The sequence below is a fragment of the Apis laboriosa genome, unplaced genomic scaffold, assembly GCF_014066325.1.
Source record: "Apis laboriosa isolate Shangri-la unplaced genomic scaffold, ASM1406632v1 scaffold13_cov153, whole genome shotgun sequence".
Classification (NCBI taxonomy): domain Eukaryota; kingdom Metazoa; phylum Arthropoda; class Insecta; order Hymenoptera; family Apidae; genus Apis; species Apis laboriosa.
Genome location: NW_025221370.1, coordinates 3,047,880 through 3,071,201, shown reverse-complemented (window position 1 = coordinate 3,071,201; position 23,322 = coordinate 3,047,880). Strand labels below are relative to the sequence as shown.

At 24.4% G+C, this 23,322-nt stretch overlaps 5 protein-coding genes across 15 annotated transcripts in view; 3 read left to right on the top strand and 2 right to left on the bottom strand.

The window, feature by feature from the left end:
* The window catches only part of LOC122720933 (slit homolog 1 protein), a 120,483-nt gene extending 117,585 nt beyond the window's left edge, over window positions 1–2,898 (top strand). For 6 of the 7 annotated variants that reach the window (XM_043948047.1, XM_043948050.1, XM_043948053.1 and 3 more), the window contains 2 exons: window positions 71–240; window positions 471–2,898. In XM_043948047.1, coding sequence (XP_043803982.1) covers window positions 71–240; window positions 471–736 — 436 coding nt within the window. In that variant the 3' untranslated portion in view covers window positions 737–2,898. The remainder of the gene's footprint in view (window positions 1–70; window positions 241–470) is intronic. The other variant, XM_043948052.1, reaches the window with a different exon arrangement.
* Window positions 2,899–5,846: 2,948 nt separating this feature from the next.
* LOC122720986 (zinc finger CCHC domain-containing protein 9-like) lies at window positions 5,847–8,141 on the top strand. Of its 3 annotated transcripts, none has more exons than XM_043948151.1 (3): window positions 5,847–5,864; window positions 6,540–7,428; window positions 7,500–8,141. In XM_043948151.1, the coding sequence occupies exons 2-3, from the start codon at window positions 6,564–6,566 to the stop codon at window positions 8,000–8,002; spliced, it is 1,368 nt and encodes a 455-aa protein (XP_043804086.1). In that variant the 5' UTR covers window positions 5,847–5,864; window positions 6,540–6,563; the 3' UTR covers window positions 8,003–8,141. The 3 variants fall into 3 exon arrangements, with proteins under 3 accessions (XP_043804086.1, XP_043804084.1, XP_043804085.1); XM_043948149.1 differs by lacking the exon at window positions 5,847–5,864 and adding an exon at window positions 5,988–6,054; XM_043948150.1 differs by lacking the exon at window positions 5,847–5,864 and adding an exon at window positions 6,058–6,075.
* A 1,929-nt stretch (window positions 8,142–10,070) lies between these two features.
* LOC122720913 (protein lin-54 homolog) lies at window positions 10,071–15,533 on the bottom strand. Of its 3 annotated transcripts, none has more exons than XM_043947993.1 (12): window positions 15,253–15,533; window positions 13,579–13,975; window positions 13,195–13,515; window positions 12,850–13,104; window positions 12,520–12,735; window positions 12,303–12,419; window positions 12,076–12,213; window positions 11,759–11,998; window positions 11,437–11,642; window positions 10,909–11,152; window positions 10,635–10,831; window positions 10,071–10,566 (listed from the first exon to the last, which is right to left on the bottom strand). In XM_043947993.1, the coding sequence occupies exons 2-12, from the start codon at window positions 13,963–13,965 to the stop codon at window positions 10,383–10,385; spliced, it is 2,505 nt and encodes an 834-aa protein (XP_043803928.1). In that variant the 5' UTR covers window positions 13,966–13,975; window positions 15,253–15,533; the 3' UTR covers window positions 10,071–10,382. The 3 variants fall into 3 exon arrangements, with proteins under 3 accessions (XP_043803928.1, XP_043803929.1, XP_043803930.1); XM_043947994.1 differs by having other exon boundaries at window positions 12,868–13,104; XM_043947995.1 differs by having other exon boundaries at window positions 13,579–13,731.
* Window positions 15,534–16,819: 1,286 nt separating this feature from the next.
* Window positions 16,820–19,478, top strand: LOC122721055 (COP9 signalosome complex subunit 4). Its single transcript, XM_043948273.1, has 8 exons — window positions 16,820–16,938; window positions 17,004–17,083; window positions 17,445–17,563; window positions 17,649–17,785; window positions 17,873–17,987; window positions 18,091–18,280; window positions 18,347–18,724; window positions 18,807–19,478. Exons 1-8 carry the CDS (start codon window positions 16,856–16,858, stop codon window positions 18,938–18,940), a joined length of 1,236 nt encoding a protein of 411 aa, XP_043804208.1. The 5' UTR covers window positions 16,820–16,855; the 3' UTR covers window positions 18,941–19,478.
* Window positions 19,479–20,176: 698 nt separating this feature from the next.
* On the bottom strand, window positions 20,177–23,001 carry LOC122721054 (voltage-dependent anion-selective channel-like). The gene is made up of 6 exons (XM_043948271.1): window positions 22,890–23,001; window positions 21,568–21,890; window positions 21,281–21,402; window positions 20,904–21,012; window positions 20,605–20,813; window positions 20,177–20,484 (listed from the first exon to the last, which is right to left on the bottom strand). The coding sequence occupies exons 2-6, from the start codon at window positions 21,885–21,887 to the stop codon at window positions 20,393–20,395; spliced, it is 852 nt and encodes a 283-aa protein (XP_043804206.1). The 5' UTR covers window positions 21,888–21,890; window positions 22,890–23,001; the 3' UTR covers window positions 20,177–20,392.
* Window positions 23,002–23,322: the final 321 nt, after the last annotated feature.

Sequence of the window (23,322 nt, the reverse complement as noted above, 5' to 3'; positions counted from 1 at the left end):
TCTCTCTCTCTCTCTCTCTCTCTCTCTCTCTCTCTCTCTCTCTCTCTCTCTCTTTGTTTTTTCATCATAGAGGAGACGTTTCTTTCTTTCTGTTTCCCAGGATCAAAATATTGCCACCGGTGGTCTTTGAAAATTTGAACTCGTTGGAAACGTTGAATCTGCAAAACAACAAGCTCGTGCACATACCGGAGGAGGTGACTGAAAATATCGTGGATACATTGCGACACATCGATATCACGGGTAAATGTCAAGGAGTTCGTTTCCTATTTATCTATAGATGTGCGATGGAAAAGTTTATCAATAAATTTTAATTTTTCGCGATATCTCAACTAGAATTGTTGTTGAACGCGATAAGATAGATTTATCTCGAGCCAATGAATTTGAAATTATGAAGGGAAAATGAGAAGAAGAGGAGTAGGAAGGAAGAAAAGTTATTTTTTTTTTTTTTTCTCAATCTTTTTCTTCCACAGACAATCCTCTGGTTTGCGACTGTGAGCTACGATGGTATTCCATTTGGTTGGGAAATCTACGCGACAAGGATGACGAGAGGATGTCGAGGAAGCACACGGTGTGCACCATGCTCAGCGAGAACCGAGAGTATTCTGTTCAGAATATACCGTTGGAGAGAATGGGTTGCGTCGGGAAGAACGCTGGAAGAACCTCGTCGATGGGCACCTGTCACGTTTACACCGATACGATGTTACGATTACTGATCGTCGCCGTTGCTATGCTCTAACTGCGATGTCCGATCGTGTGATGCGCTCGGACACCTCAGTTTTCCTCAAACGCGAACCTGTGTCCCCCTGATTCGCGCGAAAAATTCCCTACCGACGCCGTTTTCCCTTCGTTTTTCGAAACCGCGTTCCTCGAATTTATTATCTTTGTTTTTATCGTCGAACAATCGTGTCACGGTCGCGGAGACGTGACACGATTGAACGATCGATATCTATTTTTCATTTCGCGATTTTAAGCTTTGATAATGTTGATAGAAGTATCGAGAAAACTGATCGATCGTAAAACATCGATTAAGTTAAATTAAATTGTGAGAAAAATTAAGTATCTTGCAAAAATCAACGTAAATCGATCTTTTTTTCGTTGGAAGAATGAAATGATTCGTCAGATCATTTTTGAAAAATATTTATGATCCATCATGAAATTTTTGTTTGAAACGAAAAAATAACCATGTGATTCATAACGAACAACAATCGATGAGTATTTTGACATATTGATCACGATATCGTTCGATCGAAAATTGAAGGATAATACGATTGAATTATGGCGGCCATAATTATCTCGATCGTCTGATCGATTAAATTTCGATCGTAGCGTTCGATTCTAATGTAAATCGAAAACCACGCTCGAACGGTGTAATAAAAGGGAGAAAGGAAAAAACTCGAACGATAACAGGGTGAAAAAAGGCCCTACCATGTCGTAGTAAATGTACAAGCCTTTTTCATCGAACGTTACATATCAAGATCGTTGCCAAGTATTTTATGGATGTCTGTTAAAGCTCGTGCGAGAACGCGAGATGCGTAGTATAATTCGATAGAAAATTCGAATGTCTGTAGTTTAGCCATTTTATGATCCACGGACATTCATCTTATACATATCAACCCGTTCCTGGAATCATTGAGACGAAGTCATCGACATTTCTTAATGTTGCACTTCGTACGTCACAGTCTCGTCTAGTAATAATATAAAAAATAGATCGTCACATTTCAATTTTCATTGTTGCTGAAAGTTACGGAGATATTCAATTAACTAATTTGGCCAGTATACTATATTTTGTAAATTAATTTATCTTATTTATTAATCGTTATTATTTCCCTTTTTTTTTTGTATCTTGATATATTTATTCCATTTATTGATATTTATTTTCAGAAATATTACTACGATCAAGAAACATTCGATCAAAATGATCAAAATGGTCAGGATATCGTATAGATCGATTCAAACGAATTCTTCAACTCGCAGTCTTTGGCGGTGATATCTTGAGATCATTCAAATGTTTAACTTCGTTCACAAAGGAGCGGCCAGTCGAAATGAAATAACGACTGCTGATAGAACGTAATATACTCAACAGGAAACCGACACTTGTCAATTCCGGTAGAGCACGATTCATTGAAATGGCTCGTCGCTTCTGTTTTGTGATCCTCCACTGCTACTCTAAACGTCGACACTTATACACGCGTCATAAAATTACAACCGCCTTTCAGCAACGCCGCAAGATGAAACGATAAAATGATAGTGTACGTCGCAGTTACGCTTTTGCCGCACGATCTTTAATTTCAACTAGATGTTTTTAAGTTCCCCTTCTCCAAGCAACACGCGGATTGTGACGTGCGAACACGTAATGCTTCTATCTTCGAGTTGCGAAACGTGTTCGAAGTTAATTCGAAACTTGGCGTGTCAAAGATAACTGTAATATTTTTCGACGGACAAGAGAAATTCGATTGTTATTACGAAACGAAGAAAGTATAAAGACAAATCCTGCATTGTAATATTATATTGTCAGATATAGAAGTATATGTATAATTTTAGGACTCGGTTACAAGTATGTTGATGAAAACTTAGTAAAACACCATCGAACACCTTTCGTACACTATATCGCGTGAGATATTGAAAATACGTTCACAAAACGTAGTATCGTAAAAGCGTTACACACAAGGAAAGTAAATTGTGTTTTACTATTCGATAATTAATATAGAATAATAAAAGAGTAATAATGTTAAGGCATTAATATTACGAGTAATACTTGCATACCGAAATTAGGTTAATAATAATGTTACGTCGTGACGCGAACCATTATTTTAATAAAAATCGAAGGAGATCTTGAAAACATTTGTTTTAAAATTTATTTTTAAACATATAGCTCTACTGAATAATTTTAATCATTTTAACAATTTTAATCAATTGTTTTGTATAAGATAGATTATTATTATTATTTAATTAAGTAAAATTCTTAATATTAATATTCAATAAATTCCAATAAATGTTATTTTTTTACCATGATACTCTTTTATATGAAAATTAAAATTATCTCCTTCGATTAAGAAAAAAAAGGTTCGTACCAAATCACACAACACACACATATCATTTATACGCCCAAAATTTTACCTGTAAAAAAATAGTTAAGGCTTCATTGATATAATCTCTAAAGATCGTATATATATCGTAAACGTATGAGATTTAAGAGAATTTATTTGTTAATATATATATATAATATATGTATGTTACATATATACACATTATTACGATCATCAAAGATATATTATATACTTATATATTATATATATACATATACGCATTGGATGTTTTTTCTAAGAAGTTTCATCGATATGAAAATATCAAGATGTTATTTACATATTATTGTTACAAGCGAATTGTTCGATTATGGATTATTTAATTGCATCATTTATTTGATATTTATCCAATATTAATTTTCCTCTGAAAAATTTTCTTTGATAATAAAAATTTAATTCGAATAGATATTAAGTTTGATTTACGATACGCCGAGTGGAATTCTTTGCAGGCCCTACATATAGCTTAGAATCCGCGGAAGGCATATCAAAAATAATTTTTTCCAAATATTAAATTAATATCAATTATTATATATATTATATTATATTAAATTTCTAGTAAAACGTTCGCTTGAACAATAGGATGTGAATGATCATAAGTTGACAAAAAATATCAGTAGATACAGAAATAAAGAAAATAGTAACGTTAGCATAGATGCACTTATCCAGTGAGACAGGAGTTTAGATCCCAAGATTAAAGACTGAATCGAAGGGAAAAAGTAGAAAAATATACAAACATATTTGTTATGATATTAATTGTAGAAATACATTTTTAACTTTCTATTTCATTTTATTTATCGATAATAGTATATTTATTTAGAAATTTAAAAAAAAAATTTGATATAATTAATTTGATATATTGATAATTTAACATATGATAATTATAAGTTTCTTCTTAATTTCTATATTGATATATAGTACTAGTGATAAAGAACACCGGGACTCCTGACTCAGTGTAGTGAAACATATCCTTTTTAGGTGATCGTAGAACGATGAAATGGGTTAGTCACTTGCGCATATTCGCGTTGAAGGCACCCAAAGAACCATGTCGAGACATATCTCTGATGGCCGTAAGTTTTAGTCTTGCCGGCTGCGTTGTTATTATTACTAATTATTATAAGCGGTATTTTTGTACAGTGTCTTACAGTGATCGAGTCGTTGCAAGCGCAGCCGACGAGCCATTCACGGCATAGCCATATTATACATAATATAAATATATACACATATTTATTTCAATTATATTATAGCGCGTAATACTCTGATAATCTCTCTTTAACGTACACATAATACATACAGAGATGCGTATACACATATATTAAACATAAATTAAAAAAGACATTAATTTAACAAAACTAAAAAAAAAAAAAAAATGAATGAACAAGTAAAACATATAAAGAATATAAATAAGTCAAAAAATCCTCTTTACACCTGAAAGACCGAGCTATGCTCTATTTCCCAAATCTCTGTCTCTTTGTTTTTACCGTATTTCGGTGGATATCTTCGCTCTAATATATCTCGGTGCTCTCTCATACTGTCCGCTTCGTTACTTATTAAACTCATTTGAACTTTTCTCACTTTAGAATTATTGCGTACGCTGATTATAACACATACAAACATAGACACGTTTACACGAGCATGCAAGCATATAATTTTTCCAAGCATAGGATACACGTATAATAGATTCTACGGATATATTACTGTATATGTTATTTCTTTTTTGATTAAGATATAAATAATTAATCTGTATAAGGAATATACAAAGATCGTCTGAAATAGAAATGAGAAACAAGTATTGGTACACATGCGTGCATTTATCACAAAGTACATACATATACATGTACACACGCACACAAGAAATTCATGCCTAATAAACTGACATATCGGTGTTATAACGTATAAATATAAATATAAATATGAATATAAATATATAAATATAAATATTATATAAAACACAGATACACATGAAATTCGTCTGTATATGTCTATAAATATTGTTACATATATATACATATATATATATATATATATATATATATGGTCATTATAATGATAATGATTACGTGATATGTATTATGAAACATCTTTTTCTCGCAACCAGTCCGCGATACGGGCATCTACTCAGATTCTAATGTCTATATGTCATTGTTTATTATGTCGTTAATAATTAACGTGTATATGTGAAAGTTTCAAAACGAATAAAAAGTACCTAAGCATATAAACATAATTTTACTTCCATTTTCTTTATAAAAAACTTAAACTGTGAGAAAGGAAAAAGATAAGAGAATAATGAGAAGATACAGAGAATAATGAGAAGAACAGAGATAATGAGAAAATATTGAAATCAACGCCATTTTCAGAGTGCCGCAAATGAAACATACAAAGAAAGAACAGAAAATAAAGAAAAGAAAGTAAGAAAAGGATAGTGATAGGCTAAAAAATTAACTATTAACGCCATCTCTTAAATATTAAAGGTATCTCTTCAAAAAGGATAAGATAGAAAAAGAATTGAAAATCAGCACCATCTCTTGAATGTTTTTAAAACTTATTTTATTTTTGGAGATATTATATCCAAAAGATGGCGCTAATGGTCAATTCTTGATCTATTTCTATCTTTTTCTATCAATTTTCTATATGTGTATTTATCTATATGTGTCTATTCCTTTCTATATGTGTTCTTTCTGCGGCATTCTGAAGATGGCTCTGATTTCAATATTTTTATTCTATCTTTGTCCTTTTCTTGTTACGCATTCTTTTTATTTATACTTATTCTTGGCGAAACGTGAGGTATGAGATGTCACTTTCCACTATTTCTTTTTTAAACTACAAAATGTTTTAATTTTTAATTTTTAAAAAATATAGATATTACATTTCCGACTTTATATTAAATGTTTAGAATAATAACTTTGCGAAAAATAGCAAAAATGTATTGAATATTAAGTCTTTTTCATCAATATTGTTCATGTATAAAATAAGAGTAAGGTTATTTTATGTTAAGGTTATTTTAACAATTAAATATTATTGTTTTGAATGTTATTAATGTGAATTTGAATTAATATATATATATATTTTTTTTATAATCGTGTATTTTAATAAACGTAAATTAATTTGATTAATTATTTAATACAAAAATATTATAGTTTTATCTTATAATTTTTTAATTTTATTATAATTTTATTAAAATATGTAAAATATTTCATATTCATTATTATATAATTAAAAATAAAGTAAAATAATATTTATTTATTTATTTATTAGTAATATTTATTTTCAAAAATTTGACTAAAATATATATTTTATTTATTTTAACTAACTTAAATAATTAATTTTAAATATTTATAATAAAAAATTAAAATTTATAATACAATTTACTTTTATAATAGTAATAATTGATTATGCATTTAAAATTTAATTTTAAAAAATTATATAAATAAAATAATTTTTAATTTTTTTAAATTATAGATAATTTCAATTAATTGTTAAAATATGACTCGATATACAAGAGCTAAAGGTTCAAAAGCTTCAAATGAAAAAATACCTAATGAAGCTACTCCATGGCATGTAATGAAACAGCAATTAATTGAAAATTTATCTAAAAAGCAAGAATTTTCTGAAAAAACAAAATCTGTTAAAGAATTATTAGAAAATAAGCAAAATAAATTTACAACTAATAATATTGAAAGTGTTAATAATTCCTGGGCAGAATTTCCAGATAACTCTGAAAGAGAAAAAGATTTAATGATAAATAAGATCAAAAAAAACCAAAAGATACAATTAAATAAAGCAGAAATAGAAAATGATACAAAAATTAATAAATCAAATATATCATTTGATAAATTAAATAAAAAAAGAAAAAAGAATGTACAAGATATCTCAAAAATTGAAAAAAATAAAAATGATGTAACAATCAATACAAATGAATCACAAAATGAGAAAGTTATACCTTTTAAACGTCAAAAATATAATAAAGAAAAAAGTTTGAATGAAAATTTATTTAATATTACAGAAAATAATAATGATAATTTTGCATTAAAGAATACAAACAATAACAAGAATATAAATGTAAAAATTAATCAAACAAGGTTTAATAAAAATTCTATCACTAAATCACAAAAGTATAAAGATATTCCAAATAAATTTGGTATGAAAAAATTTGATAATCAAAAAAAGAAAAAAAAACTACCAAAAATTCGAGATGATAAAGAACACAAAAGAAGAAAACCAGATTTAGGATCTTCAAAAATAATCATCAATGGTATAGAAATAGAAATTGTAAAATTTAATGGATTTCCAATAAAAAAAGAAGATGCAGATAGATTAAATGATTTAAAACAGAAAATGATTATGAAAGGTAGATTATATAAGATATATTTATTTATATTATATATTTAAAACATTTCTATATTTTATATATTTTTTTAGGCATTCCACAAAAAGAAATAGATACAACAATGAAATTAGAAAGGAGAAAAGCTGAAAAAGTATTAGCTAGAATTAAGAAATCTGTTTGTTTCCATTGTCGTAAAGCTGGACATAATTTATCTGATTGCCCTGAGCTTGGATCAGAACAAGCAGGAACAGGAATCTGTTATAAATGTGGATCAACAGAACATACACATTTTGAATGTAAAGTAACTAAGCCAACAGAATATAGATATGCAACTTGTTTTATTTGCCGTGAACAAGGGCATATTGCTAAACAATGTCCTGATAATCCTAAAGGAATCTATCCTCAGGGAGGTGCTTGTAAAATTTGTGGGGATGTTACACATTTAAAAAAAGATTGTCCAGATTTAATTAAAGAAAAGGAAGAAAATATAATTACAGTAAATACAATTACAAATGATAATGTAGAATCTTTAGAAGAAAAAAATATTATAGACAAAAAAGATGATAAAAAAACTAAAAAAATAGTGAAATTTTAATAAATTATTTTAATATAGATAAATATATGTATTTTTATATAAGAATAAATTTTTTATGTGTAATTCAATGAATTATCAATTTGCAATGTAAACATAAGATTTATTGAAAGTTATATATGTTTGACATGTATATACATACATTTTCTTCATACATACACTTTAATGTTAATTAAATCACGTCAAAAATCTGATATCAAATAAGGTATAATTATTATTATAATTTATTGCCTATTTACATTCTATTCGAATTCATAACTGAATTAAAACTTTTTACATGTTAATTGTAACTTTTTACATATTTAGTTAATTTGAACATATTTAAATAATTTTTTCTAAATTAAAAATAATAAATTATTTAATAATTTTTATGATATCAGATTTTTTCCTATGTACAGAGACAAATTATAAAGATATATTTAAATATACGAATATTATCTGTACATAGTACTTTCTTATACATACACATTTTTGTAAAATTTTTAATATTAGTTTAATTAATATTTTTATATTTGATTTGTTATATAAATGACATATAACAAGTAGAAATGTATGAATAATTTTTCTCTATTGTGGTTTTTTGAGACATCTAAGAGATGACTCAAAATTATATTTTAATTCACACAATATTAACCTCATTAAATTATAAGTCTGTACAATTTTATATACTTAAAATAAACATTGTCATTTGAAGTACGAATTTTATGAATATATAATATATATTTATATTTGTATTTCTATATTACATTTGTTCTTATACAAGTTTTATATATAATATAATATATAAACTCTCTATATTTTATATTAATTTTCTACATAAAAGTTATACTTTTATCATCCCTAATGGCAGACAAATAATATTACTACTGCAATGATGATCATTGCATGATGAAAAATCATTCATTCGTACCAATCAAATTTTCAATTTATATATTAGATAATTGTATTCTTAATTAATTTTCATTCACTGCAATATCATTCGCTATCATAATTATTTAAATAATTCCATAAACTAAATTACTAAATATTAAATATAATAATTAAATTAAACATGACTCTATTGCAACAAGTGTAACAAGAAAAACTGATTAATTTATAATTATTTGAAAATATACGATATTAAATATCGTTATAAATCTAATAAGAAAATATACGAAACATTTACATGAAGAAACTTGTATTTTTGTTTCGAACTTTTAATATATATATTTTTTTTTTTAAGCTTATGTTCAAAGTACACAAAAATAACATAACGAAAAAGGAATTTTTCAACTTTTAAAAAAAAAAATTTATTAATATTACAAATGAAAAACCAAAAATTATAAAGAAAAAATTGTAAAAATGCAACATCATTCAGAAATAACTTGAATAATTCTTATTTTTGTGAACACAAGTTTCTTAATTATTTTTAATAATATTAACTTTTTTATCATAAATAAATTTATCATTTTTATAAATTTTTAAGGTTTCGCTTTTACAAACTTTTAATGCAAAATATACGCAGGAATATTCTAGAGTGCATTACCGAAAAAATAGCAAATCATTTTTATTAATTTAAATTGATACAAATATTAAATCGATATACAATATGAAAATTTTAAGCAATATAAACTATTACATTAAACATATTTTGAGCTTATTATTCATATTGCCTATCGATCAAAAAATCGAGTATTCTCGATATTCCATAAAACATCACCATTCCCCGATATTTTATGAATACATGCATTTCTTTTAATAAAAATATATGAATATTTATAGTAATAAAAATAATTAATTAGAAATTCAAATACGAAACATGGAACATTTAATGCATAGATTTCATTTGATTCTTACTATTTTATTTTAGCCTCTTGATTTCCAAAATTAAAATCAATTTTTAAAATACATATAATTGACAAATATGGAAATATTTTTTTATAACTTATTCACTTGTGTTACAAGTTTTAATGTTAATTTTCAACCGTTTTTTTTTAAATGATATATTGTATATTATAAAAAAAAAAAACAAATTTTAATTCTTTTTATCAAATTTTCAATAAACAAAAACAAAAATAATTTAATAATAGATTTTTAATTAGAGATAACTTAGCATCACATTATAAAAATTAAAATCATGATTTTGAAAGTTACAAAGCTCACAGTTAATTTATATTTACAAAAAAAAATCATTTAATATGATTTATTAAAGATATAAAATAAGAAAACGGTTGAATGTATTTTAATTCCCTTTACCATTATCTTTGGTATGTAACACTTATGTTATGGCCAATTTATTAAATTAAGAAGTACCAATAACTAACATTTTCAATTTTGTAATTTCAGAATAAGTTTTCAAAATTTGAAAATTCTTAACATTATACTTTTTCTTAGAATGTACCTGCTAGGTAGCTTCAGCTTTATGTGCAGATTCTATAATTTCCTTAAGGCAGCGACCGAATTCCTCAATTATAAGTCTTTGTGATGTTTCATCATCAAACATATTACGTTCTGCTTCATCAGCTTGTGCCATTAAACATTGACATGTTATTTCTACTACTTTATCAGTTAAAAAATTAAAAGGTTGCCTACGAAATATAAATTTGTGTCAAAAATATATATATTTATATATATATATTTTTTTTTTTAAATATACCTTGCACCCGTATTTGACGTTGCAGGAGGTCTGAAAGCCATTTCTGATAATTGTAATTTTGTCTTGTTTAGTGTAAGTTGTGCAGTTCTTACTTCAGCTGCTTCAGCTAGATCTTTTAAAGATTTTTTCTCTAGATTTGGTTCTTCTACATTACGACATCCTATACATTTACAATTAGCAGAGCATGGAATCTTAGCCTATATAGATAAAAAAAAGATTTTAGTAACAATATTTAATTACTCTCAAAAATATTTATATTTAAGATTTATGATACCTCATAACATTCACAATAATTTTTTAAACATCCACTTCGTTTACAATTACAACCTTTGTTATGTCTACGTATATCATCGCCAGTTTCACGACCCTTGCCAATTTTTGGACGAAAAGCATTTGGATTACGTTCCAAACACGACTTAATAGCACGTTGTCTTTCTTCTTCATTTCCAAGATTATTAGAACAATTATTACAGTTACACATATGACAAAATTCTCCATTCGCAAAACAATCGCAATATCTGCAATAAAATGTATTTACAATTTATTATTTTTATTTAATAAAATACGATTTAAAAAATGATCATTTATTGATGTCACAATGCAATATTTCTTACTCCACATAACAATCTTAAAGAATATTAGTTTTTATTATATCATTCTGTAATCAATATAATAAAAAAAATGAATAGCAACCTGATGTTCAGTTTTTAAAAATAGAATCATAATACTAATAATAACATTATATATCTATTATTTATATTATATGTATATTACATATTTTATTATTCAATGTTATACTTACAATTTAAGACATTGTGATTTAGTACAATTACATGGTTTTCTTGGTCTAATACCATTTGGTTCAACACTGGTATATGATCTTTGAGAACTTTTACTTTCTATAACAGACCCCACAGATAAAGTTCCTGTTGAACTCTGTAAATTTTGTGAATTACTTAATAAATTGGTTGTTGTTTGCTGAGTTTTCAGTTTTACATCATCCGCTGACTGCAAACACAAGTAATATTATTATATTTATATTATAAATATATAATGAATAATATAAATAATCAATTTATTTATTTACTTCATTTCAATTTTTTTAAATATTTAATATATCAAACCTGTTGTTGAATATATTGAGCTGGTAACACTACAATATTTCCTACATTTGAATTAGTTGAAAGAACTGCTTGTCCAGATGCTAATTGACTTAAAGCAGATGCCGGAATAGCAACTGCATTTTTAGATTGATTACCTACTGTTGCAGTTGCCGGAATTAATAACCTTTGACCACTTCCTGTTAATGTTGCTTTAGGCGCAACTGTTCTTAATGATTGATTACTAGTATTTAATGGAACTACCTATTTTGTTTGAAGGAAAATTATAAATATAAATAAATCTATTATTGTTTATGATTATATGTTCTATTTTTACGAACCTTAACAATTTGTTGTTGACCTCCTATTTTTTGACCAACTCCAACTGTTTGTAAAGTTGTTTGTGATTTTGTTTTACCTACAGTAACAACATTTGTAGTTCCTGATGATGGAGTACTAACTAATCTTACATATTGCACCTTAAAAAGAATTATTTATATAAAAATTTATACAAATATTATAATATTAAAATATTATAATTTATTAATATTAATTAAAAAAATATTACTTGTCTTCCAGGCATCTGTATCTGATGTACTTGATTAGATCCAGTTACAATATTTTGATTAGCAGGTATTCTAATAACTTGTCCACTTCCAAGAACAGTTCCAGGTTTTAAAGAACTCTATAAATATATTATCTTATTAATATAAACATAATGAAAATATTAAAATTATATCATGCTTTATGAAATATATAAATCTTAGAAATGTAGACCAACAAACCTGTCTTATAATCACTTTTTGAGGGCTTTGTTGCACAGATGATTTATTAGAAGAAGAAAATGACTGCTGATTTGAAATTGTTGAAGATTTAATTTGTGTATTTACTGTAGGAGCTGGTAATATTTTTGTAGGTGATTTTATTGTATTACTTGGAACTATAGTCATTTTAGAAGGTTGAGAACTTGATGATTGCACTAATTTATTTACAATTATTCCCTTTAACAAAAACAAAAATAAATTAATTATTTCTAATAAATCATTCTATTAAATAGTTATTAATTGGAAGAAGTTTTTTATCCTTCTTTTCCATAATAAGGAAGCAATACTTACTTTTTTTTTAATACTCACTTGTTTCTGTGGTGAAGAGGGTAAAATATGTGGGACTTTATTAGTGGAAAGTAATCCCATTTGTTGTGCTTGTGCTAATGTTATAGTTTTTGTTGGACTTGTAACATCTTGACTTGATGCACTATTATTTAAAAATTTTATTGCTTGTGTTTGTTGGTTTTCATTTTGAGAACTTGTTATAAGAACTTGTTGACCTGATTGAGCTTGATTTCCAGTTAATATCATTTTTGTATACACCTAAAAATGAAAATAAAAAAATCTTATTAAATATTTAAAATCTTTGAAATATAGTAAAAATAATAAATATAATATCATTAACAATCTTACATTTCGATTTTGAGAAGTATTCTGTGCAGTCCGTTTTATAGCTGATTGAGCTGTTTTTACATTTTGAACATTACCTAATGTGATATTTCCTGAATGACTAGTTGCCATTACCGGTTTACTAGGTTGTGCAGATCTTAACTGAACTATATTACCATCAGCAGATTTTGCTGTTATGAGAGTCTGAGCTAATGATTGTAATTGACCATGTGATGCTGTTGATGGATGTGAAATTTTTAAAATTTGGCTAGTACCTTGACCACCAGCAGGAGACACTATCATAATAGACTGACTTTGTGTCACTTGACCAGCATTTGATTTTACCTATTAAAAAAATTAATAAGTAAAATTAAAAATATCAAGATACATAATTATTATATTTTATACCTGTACTGTGGATGCAGGAAGCCTTTGTAACGTTGGTTTTGTTTGAAACACAATATTTTGATTATTTTGATTTGCTGTTGTATAAATAATATGTTCTTCTTGAGCTTGCCCAGAAACTTCAGTCATTTCCACATCAGGTACAATAGTTTCAGTCTGAATATTACGTTCAATTATTATATGCTCTTCATCTGTTGTCATAACTTCTTCAGCATTCATACATTCTAATTCAGCCTGAATATTTGCAAATGCTTCAAAGTCATTTGATGAATATTGTTCATTATTATGCGATAAACTTAGTGCACTTAAATCTCCATCACCAAGAGTACGTGAATCAAGAGCTAATGGTTCAACCAATGCTCTAGCATTTTGCCCTTTATTTACAGACATGATTATGTCCCTATTCAAAATATTATTTATTATAGAAGCTTACATGTTATTTAAAATCTAAATACCACTTAATATCTATTAATATGTCTTTTAAAATTGATATATATAATAAGTTAAATAATATATAAATTTATAATATAACTAAAATAAAATAATTATTAATTTTAAATATTATAAATATTATATTATATTTATTTTATATTTATTTATATAATTATATTTTTGACTATGTAAACTTTCCTTCAAATAATTATGAATAATTATATAAACATATAATGCATCTTTTTGTAAAAGGAATAGTTTCTAAAAATAATTATTTTTCTAAAAATTTCATATATATATATAAAACTTAGAAATTAATTACATAATTAAGTACGAAAACAAATGCGATATAAAAATTGATGAATTACATAAACATTCTAAAATAAAATTTTAAATTATAAACTTTAAACTGTTTTAGCAATATTTAATATCTTGTATTATATATACTCATTATATATATTCATTATATGTCAAAAAAACTTTATAAATATTAAAAAAGTTTTCCAGATGTCTAAGTCTTTCATTATAAACATATATTTCATGCATTCACAGGTTAGAAATTCATAGAATGTAAATCGTTTTTCTATAAAGCTTCACATGTTCTTACGCACTAAAAAGAAAAAAATATCATAAATCAAAGGGAAAATATAAAACGATCTGTGAAATGACTTAAAAACGAAATGAATCTGCGAAAATTTAAAAATTCAAATATTCAAATCCTTAAGAAGTAGATGTATGATTTTTAAATCCAAAGAGCAATAGGATTATCTACAAACACATTTAACAATATAATAACAGAGTATAATTCGAATTTTTGAAAATTCGAACAATAAAATTTGAATAATGAGGAAAAATTCGAAGGATAGTCTACTTAGGAACATTAGCGCCATTTATTACTTGAACGCGCCATTTTCCGCGAACTGAATTTCTGCATGCATTTTAACAGTTTTAATATTTTCATAATAAATCGACATTAATGCATGAAGAAAAACTAAACTCTTAATATTCTAAATAGTAATAAAAAATGAATTTTTTCCAAATATTCATCTTATAATCTCACAAAATTCAACTTAACCTATAACTTATCAGTTCATATCAGGTACATACAGTGCTGGGTGGGGGCGTGCCACGAAGCTTATTTTAATTGTAAGAAATTATTCAAAAAAGTTTTTCATATGTTTTTGAAGTATTTAAATTTTATCTAAAATGTTTTCTAAGCAAATTAATTTGTTTTATAATACATACCTGGGTGTTCCCTCAATATCTCGAATTTGTTCAAAATCACGCGCCCACCATTGCTGTCCCACAGTGCACTACGCACCGCTGTGTACAAACAGACCTAAAGGTCGTTTAGTATTAAAATTTCAAAGTGAAATGAGAATGACAAGTTCACTGTTATTATAAAGTTAATTTTTTTTTTACATGTAATTCATCAAACGTGAATGTTTTATTTTATCAATTAGATATTACATCAAAACCAAGCAATATTTTCGCGCACTTTGCAAATTTCGATTTCGCCATTTTCACCCTTCCGCGGCTAAAAACACGTCAGCCCTTCAGCGCCCTCTTAGGCCAATAAAAAACCAAGTGTTCCAAAAACTTGAATATTTTGAATGCAAAATATTTTATAAAAAGTTATATATTGTTATAACTATAATATTTATTAAAAATTTTATTTCTAAAATGAAAAAAATGAAATTCTATTTTCTATCTATGCATACAATAATGCAATTATTGGTTTAATATCATAAAATGAATTCTATAATTCAAAAATATATGTAATTAGAAAAATACCAATTAATGATTTTTTAATGAAATAATTATATTAGAATTAATTCTTCATAACAAAGATATATATTGATATAAATATCAATTAATAACATAGATTATTTTTATGTAATCAAAAGATAAAGATAATAAAGAAAAACAATTAGATAAATATTTAAATTCATTTTTTTTTCTTTATACAAATAATTTTACAACCACATCAGAAAGCAAAAATTTTGAAAATTTTATACATTCTTTTATTAATAAAAAATAATTGTAAGAATTCATAAACTATAAATTTAAATATTTAATAAAATGTTTTGTTGATTTTGGTGACTAAAATATGATGAAATTATAATAAAGAATATAATATAATATTAAATATATAATAATGTAAATTAATATTTAAAATATAATTGATATATAAGTATAATGTAAATTAATATATAAATTAATAATTAAATTAATATAATATAATATAAATAAAAAATGTATTATTTTTATTTAATTATCATATTGATGATTTATTTTTAATTCAATTATTTATAAAATAACACAGGTTATATCGAATTAAATATTTCATTAAATCTTTATGGAACACAAATTATTAAATCAGATTTATAAATGAATTCACATGATTGTATTGTACTTAATCATAAATTATTTATATAAAGTATGTAATAACATATTAATAATGATATTATATAAAGCGCCATCTCATATTATATTGTATTTTTATGCAATTATTTAATATTTATAATTCCATATTATATAAAAAAACAACATAAAATGAAATACATCATGCATTCTACAAGAATAAATAATGTATTATTATTATTATATATTATGATTTATTTTTATAAAAATATAAATATATATATATATTTTAAAATGATATAAATAAATATAAAATCTTTACTATTATTAAAAATTTGTTTTTTTTTCTATTATTATAACAATAAAATTTATTTACTTATTATGATATTTTTTTAATATTTTTTTCACTAGTAATTAATTTTTATAGTTCATGCACAAAATACACATAGCGCAAAAGTCATTTTTGGTTATTCGTGCAGAAAAGATGGTGGTGACGGCAGCTTCTGTACGTCAACAGCTCGCAAATTTAGCATATTGCGGAGGTTCTCATAAAGATCAAGCAGAAAAGTAAGCTTATAAAGTAGAATGTAAAATATATTTTTAAAACATTTCATACAAGTAGGTAATTACAGGTATCGAGCAATATTGGACTCAATACTGTTGTCATCCAGCGAAGAAGCGATGGATGCTTTGAAGATATTCATTGAAGCAAGTACGTTACTTTTTTCTTAATAGATTTTTGTTATGATATATATATATGTGTGTGTGTATGTGTTATATATATATATATATATATATATATATATAACATTATTTATTAAGTGATAGTAATTATTTATTATAAATTTGTTGTACACGTAAAATATGTATTCATGCATGTTCTGTATACAATTTATTACACTAAATATGATAACTTCATGTTTGTTTACATTATATATTTATATATAATTATATTTCTAAAAATGATTTAAATATTTGTTATTTTTATAATTTGTAATAAAGTTTTATATTTACAATTTAATGTTATTTTTAATATTTTTTAAATAATATAACAATAAATGTTTATTTTATAGTTGTAAATGAATATGTAAGTTTGGTCATTTCAAGACAAGTTTTAACAGATGTTAGCAATCGATTATTACTTTTACCTGATGAAGTGTCAATGGCTATTTCACATTATACATTAGATAAGGTAAATATTTTTATTGATTTGAAATATATTTAATTTATAACTTTTATAATATAAACTATAATCTAATAAGTTATTAATTTTTCAGATTCAACCAAGAGTTATTTCATTTGAAGAACAAGTCGCTAGTATAAGACAACATTTAGCAAAAATTTATGAACGTAATCAAAATTGGAGAGAAGCAGCTAATGTTTTAGTTGGAATACCATTAGAAACAGGACAAAAGTAGATATAAAAATTGTTATTTCATTATATTAACTTAATCAAAATTCTTGATTAATCAATATTATTGTTTTAATATTTATCTTTCAGGCAATATACAGTTGATTACAAACTCGAAACTTATCTTAAAATTGCAAGATTGTATTTAGAAGATGATGATCCAGTCCAAGCTGAAGCATTTATTAATAGGGCATCTCTTTTACAAGTATATAAGAACCTGAATAATTATATATTATATTAAGCAATTAAGTATTAAATTTATATATTATATCCTTTTTTATATAATTTTTATATTATAATTCTTTTAGGCTGAATCAAAAAATGAACAGTTACAAATTTACTATAAAGTTTGTTATGCAAGAGTATTAGATTATAGAAGAAAATTTATAGAAGCTGCTCAAAGATATAATGAATTATCATATCGATCTATTATACATGAAGATGAACGTATGACTGCACTTAGAAATGCATTAATTTGTACAGTATTAGCTTCTGCAGGTAAGCTTTTATATTTTTTAAATAACAAAAAATATATATTTTAAATATATATCGTTATAATATTAGGTCAACAAAGAAGTCGAATGTTAGCTACATTATTTAAAGATGAGCGCTGTCAGCAACTTCCTGCTTATTCAATTCTTGAAAAAATGTATCTAGATCGTATTATTCGACGTTCCGAATTACAAGAATTTGAAGCCTTATTACAACCACATCAGAAAGCAAGTACGATCGATGGATTAGGGTCAACTATTCTTGATCGTGCCGTTATAGAACATAACTTATTATCTGCTAGTAAATTGTATAATAATATAACTTTTGAAGAATTGGGTGCTTTGTTGGAAATTCCACCGACAAAAGCAGAAAAAATTGCTAGCCAAATGATCACAGAAGGTCGAATGAATGGTTATATCGATCAAATCGATTCTATTGTACATTTTGAAAGTAAGTTAAAAGCAATAAATCGGTTATTAAATGTCATATATTTAGTACAAATATCTTTTATCAATAATTTATTTTTAAATAGCACGCGAAACTTTACCAACGTGGGATAAACAAATACAATCTCTTTGCTATCAAGTAAATCAAATAATAGAAAAAATTGCTCAAACTGAACCTGAATGGATAGCAAAAGCCATGGAAGATCAGATGGTACATTAATATAAATTTTTTTTTAATATTAACAATATACATACAAGATCGAAACAAAAATATCAGATAAATATTTGATACATACACAATTAAAAATATATTTGAAGGCAATAAAGATTGTTACTATAACTCTATAGTGATGCTTATGCATTACAAATGAATCATTAATTTTATGTATGTTAATATGCATGAAATCAATTTTTATATGATCAATAAATAAATTTTAATTTTTCATAATATAAACAAAAAAATTAGATTTCATCATTATAGTTACTTTATTATTTATAAAATTCAAAAATAAAATAAATATAAAATATAGAAAAAAATTTTTATTGATAAAAAACACTTAAAGTCATTTGTTTAACATTCACCTACAATTGTTATAACTTCACGCAAAGCATATTCCAATTAAAGGAATATTGTAATTATCTCATGTAAATAAAGCATTCACACTGCATATAAAATAAAATTTTCTTTATTTTATGAATTAATTGAAATTTAATTCAAATTTGATTGAATACTTAACAACTGTTGTATAGAAGAATAAAATTGTATGAGTACAAACCTCTTATGCATTACAAGTTTGCTACATAAAAAAAGACTGGAATTATAATTAAAAAAAGTATCTATCTTAATATATTATTTTAAAAATGTGAAATGTTTATATAAGATGTCAGACTTTAAATTATTGGAATCTTCATACTGAACATATATTTCATAATAGGTTTCAACCCTAAAATAGTTACATCGGCAGTATTATTTTATATTAATTACAGAGGCAGAAATGAATCATTTTGTAAAAGAAAAGTAATTGTATTTTATATTTGACATTATTTAATTTCAAGTCCCTGTATGTAATTATTTATTTAATATAATATTAAGTGCAAGTATTTTTACAATAAATTCGATTATTAAAACTATTTATAGCTACCAAATGTATCATGTATGTGCAGCAAATTATGTATTCTTATTTAAAAAATTGAATTTATAATTATTTTGAAACTTGATAACATTTATTATTAAATTAAAAAATATATTTGCAATAAAATTTAAAGATATTTTTTTCCTAATTTAATTTTATCCGTATTTGTAATTAATATTATTTATGTATTTATATTTTTTATAATTAAATTCAAATTAATTAATCTTTAATTTTATAAGACTGTATATTTAACAGGAACTGGTAACAGGCTGCACCAATCGAATATTATAAGAGAATTATACACAAAAAATAATACACTTCTATTTCATTTAAGAATTTATAAATCGTATTGTTCATGATAAGATATTGTTACCATACCGTTTTCATACATATTATATGTGGCATCTATTTTGGGATAAACCTATTTATGTTATAGGCAATACTTTATCTGAAGCATGTAATGTGATACTGTTTTATGACACAAAGATCATAAAATGATCCTTAAAGTGAATCAAGTCCTTTCGTGTCTGTAATCATATTTAAGCTTGAAGATCTAATGCAAGACCAATCTTATGTCCACCAGATCCAAAATTCTTTCCATCAATATTTGTAGAAAGTGTCAAAGTTACACCTAAATATTAAATTTAAATATTTATTTATAAATATATTAAATATATATTAAATATTTATTTATAAAGTAATTAAAAAAGAAAAAACAAAATATATTTTATGAATTTTAAACATTATTTACCATCACGTAATTTTTGTTGATATCCCAAACCAACTTGAAGATTAGAATTAACTTTAGCTCTAATAGATGCATCATTATCAAGATTATATTTTGTAGCAATTCCAAATTGTGTTACATTATTACTTGAATTCCATTCCAAATTAATTGCACCTTCTAATTCTGGTTTTACTTTATGATAAATGAGGCCACTAAAGTCACAGCCATTATTCCTAAATAAATCAAAATAAGATATTAAAAAATTATATTTAATTAACATATTTAAATTATTTTCTTTATAAATATTTAATGATTATACATACACTGCTGCATGAAGGGTAAAGTCTGAAGCAGTATATCCAAGTGCAAAATTGTTCTTTGTAAGTTTGTTTCTTTGTGTATCAAAACAGGCCTGATAACCAGCTAGCCAACCTACAATTTAATCAGCATTTTATAATGCAACATGTTTCATTCATTCTATTTTATTATATCACAATCTTACATCATTTTTTTCTGGAATAACAGGATACTGGGAATAAGAAAAGGAAAGATTTAAATGAATTATAAGAAATCACATGGGAACAATGACATCAAAAATATCAAATATCAACTTCTGTACTAAAAATAACAAATAATATATTACATACTATGCTAAAAATAATTTAAGTTTATATTATAAATAAAGAATATATATTCTTACCTTGATATCCTACAACAGTTGATGCATTTACCAAAGGACCAGTAGAAAGACTAAGATCAAAATCAGCAGCTGCAGACACATTATCATGTTTATAAGCTGTCTTTAATTTTCCAGTTTTCGTCCTATAATAATAAAATAATTAGATATTTTTTTGAAATAATATCATAATAATAAAAAATATAATATAAATATAATATAAATATAAATATAATTTATTTTAAGAAAATTTCAAATATTGATAAATAAGTATAAAATATTGATAAGATTAAATGATATATTTATTTTACCCAGTTTGTGGAGAAAAAGTACAGCCATAACCAAGAGTAAGACCTTTGAGCAATTTATCAGCAAAAGTAATATCAGTAGCAAGGGTATTATCAGTATTCCATTTTTCACTAAATTTTAATCCATAATCATCAATATTGTATTTAGTTTCTAAAGAACCAAATACTTTTCCAGTATCTTGATTAGATACTCCACCACTAGAAAATTCTACACCTGATTTTGTTTTTGTTTTTACATCTAATTTAATTAGACCAAAATGATATCCACTGGAAAATAAATCTCGAGCACTTTTGCCTAAATCATTATATGATGGTGGAGCCATGATCTATATAAAAGATTAAATAATTACATAAAATTATTAAAATCATTATTTTTATAACAATAATATATATATAATATTATATATAATATATGTATATTAAATATAATTATTTATTTTATTTCATTACAAATAATGAGTATATTTTTATATATAACTATATATTTTCATATATTCTATAAATGAATTTTAATTATAATTTTTAAAAAATATATTTTTAAATTATAGATAAATATATAAAATATTAAACATTAACAGATTTCTAATATAATATTATCATTTTATAAATCAATTTATAAAATTTATATTATTGATATTATAATCATAATTAAATGATTGATTAAATCTATCATAAATATGATGTATCTATAATATATTCTTTAAATAATAAAATATATGAAAAATACGATTTAATTGATCAAAAATTTTTAATAATACATAGATAATATAATATTTATTGAAAATATTATTCAATTCATATTTCGTAATATTTAATATATACATATAATAAAAAAAATAAATATCAAATTATTTAATCGATTTTTAAAAGATATATTAGAATAATAAATTATCGAATTGAATTAATAAAGTTATTGAAAAAAATAAGAAAATATACTAAGTAACAATACATTATTAATTTAACAATAATATAGAGCAAAAATGGAGTGATATTGACTTGTCTTAGTATTACATAAGGCGTAAATCAGTGATTTCCAATTCTCATAAATAATTTGAATTTCATATTATTATGCATGAAAATATGTTTGTTATAAAAAATAAAAAATTATTATTGATATCATAAAAATATAAAATATTTAAATTCATATAAATTTACAAAATTAATAAAAACGATCTCTTAAAACACTGCTAGACGACAATCGACATTATCAGCAACTCATGCCGGCTTTATGAAAAATTTTTTGTAAATTATGTATTTTGAATGTAAGAATAGAAAATCTAATTTAAAACTAACGTGTACGAATAATGTGATTCATTGATACTTACCGATGTTTTATGTTATAAGACACAAGTGCAAAAAAGTGTATGACTTCGTTTCGAAGTTGCGTACGTGAGACGATATGTGAACTAGGAGAGAAAGATGGAACCTGCGCGCAACTGAGCTTACGCCTGCGCAAATTAATTTCTAAACAAATTAGAGTCTATTTTTATATATAAATATTAATAAAATATATGTATAAAATTTTTTTATATAAAAGAAAATATTATTAGAAAATATATCTTTCATCAAATAAAATACATTTTGTTATTTAATTTTTATGTTGATTTACTTTCTAGATATTACGTAATCTTAAAGATCACCCTCATAAACATGGATTTCATACATATCCTGATCATCTGGTACCACGTATTGAACGCTAGATAAAAGATAAGAATATATCAAGAAAAAAGTATTTATCTTTTTAAAAGTTATCTAATT

Excerpts from the sequence above, each read along its gene's own strand:
- LOC122720913 (XM_043947993.1), bottom strand. The coding sequence starts at position 13,965 with ATGTCTGTAAATAAAGGGCAAAATGCTAGAGCATTGGTTGAACCATTA. Across the intron at positions 11,153-11,436 it reads AAATCACAATGTCTTAAATT|ATATTGCGATTGTTTTGCGA; the intron begins GTAAGTATAACA and ends ATTTTATTGCAG. Across the intron at positions 10,832-10,908 it reads ATTATTGTGAATGTTATGAG|GCTAAGATTCCATGCTCTGC; the intron begins GTATCATAAATC and ends TTATCTATATAG.
- LOC122720986 (XM_043948151.1), top strand. The coding sequence starts at position 6,564 with ATGACTCGATATACAAGAGCTAAAGGTTCAAAAGCTTCAAATGAAAAA. Across the intron at positions 7,429-7,499 it reads ACAGAAAATGATTATGAAAG|GCATTCCACAAAAAGAAATA; the intron begins GTAGATTATATA and ends ATATTTTTTTAG.
- LOC122721054 (XM_043948271.1), bottom strand. The coding sequence starts at position 21,887 with ATGGCTCCACCATCATATAATGATTTAGGCAAAAGTGCTCGAGATTTA. Across the intron at positions 20,814-20,903 it reads TTTACCCTTCATGCAGCAGT|GAATAATGGCTGTGACTTTA; the intron begins GTATGTATAATC and ends TGATTTATTTAG. Across the intron at positions 20,485-20,604 it reads TCAACAAAAATTACGTGATG|GTGTAACTTTGACACTTTCT; the intron begins GTAAATAATGTT and ends TTTAATATTTAG.
- LOC122721055 (XM_043948273.1), top strand. The coding sequence starts at position 16,856 with ATGGTGGTGACGGCAGCTTCTGTACGTCAACAGCTCGCAAATTTAGCA. Across the intron at positions 16,939-17,003 it reads CATAAAGATCAAGCAGAAAA|GTATCGAGCAATATTGGACT; the intron begins GTAAGCTTATAA and ends AGGTAATTACAG. Across the intron at positions 17,988-18,090 it reads ATAGGGCATCTCTTTTACAA|GCTGAATCAAAAAATGAACA; the intron begins GTATATAAGAAC and ends TAATTCTTTTAG.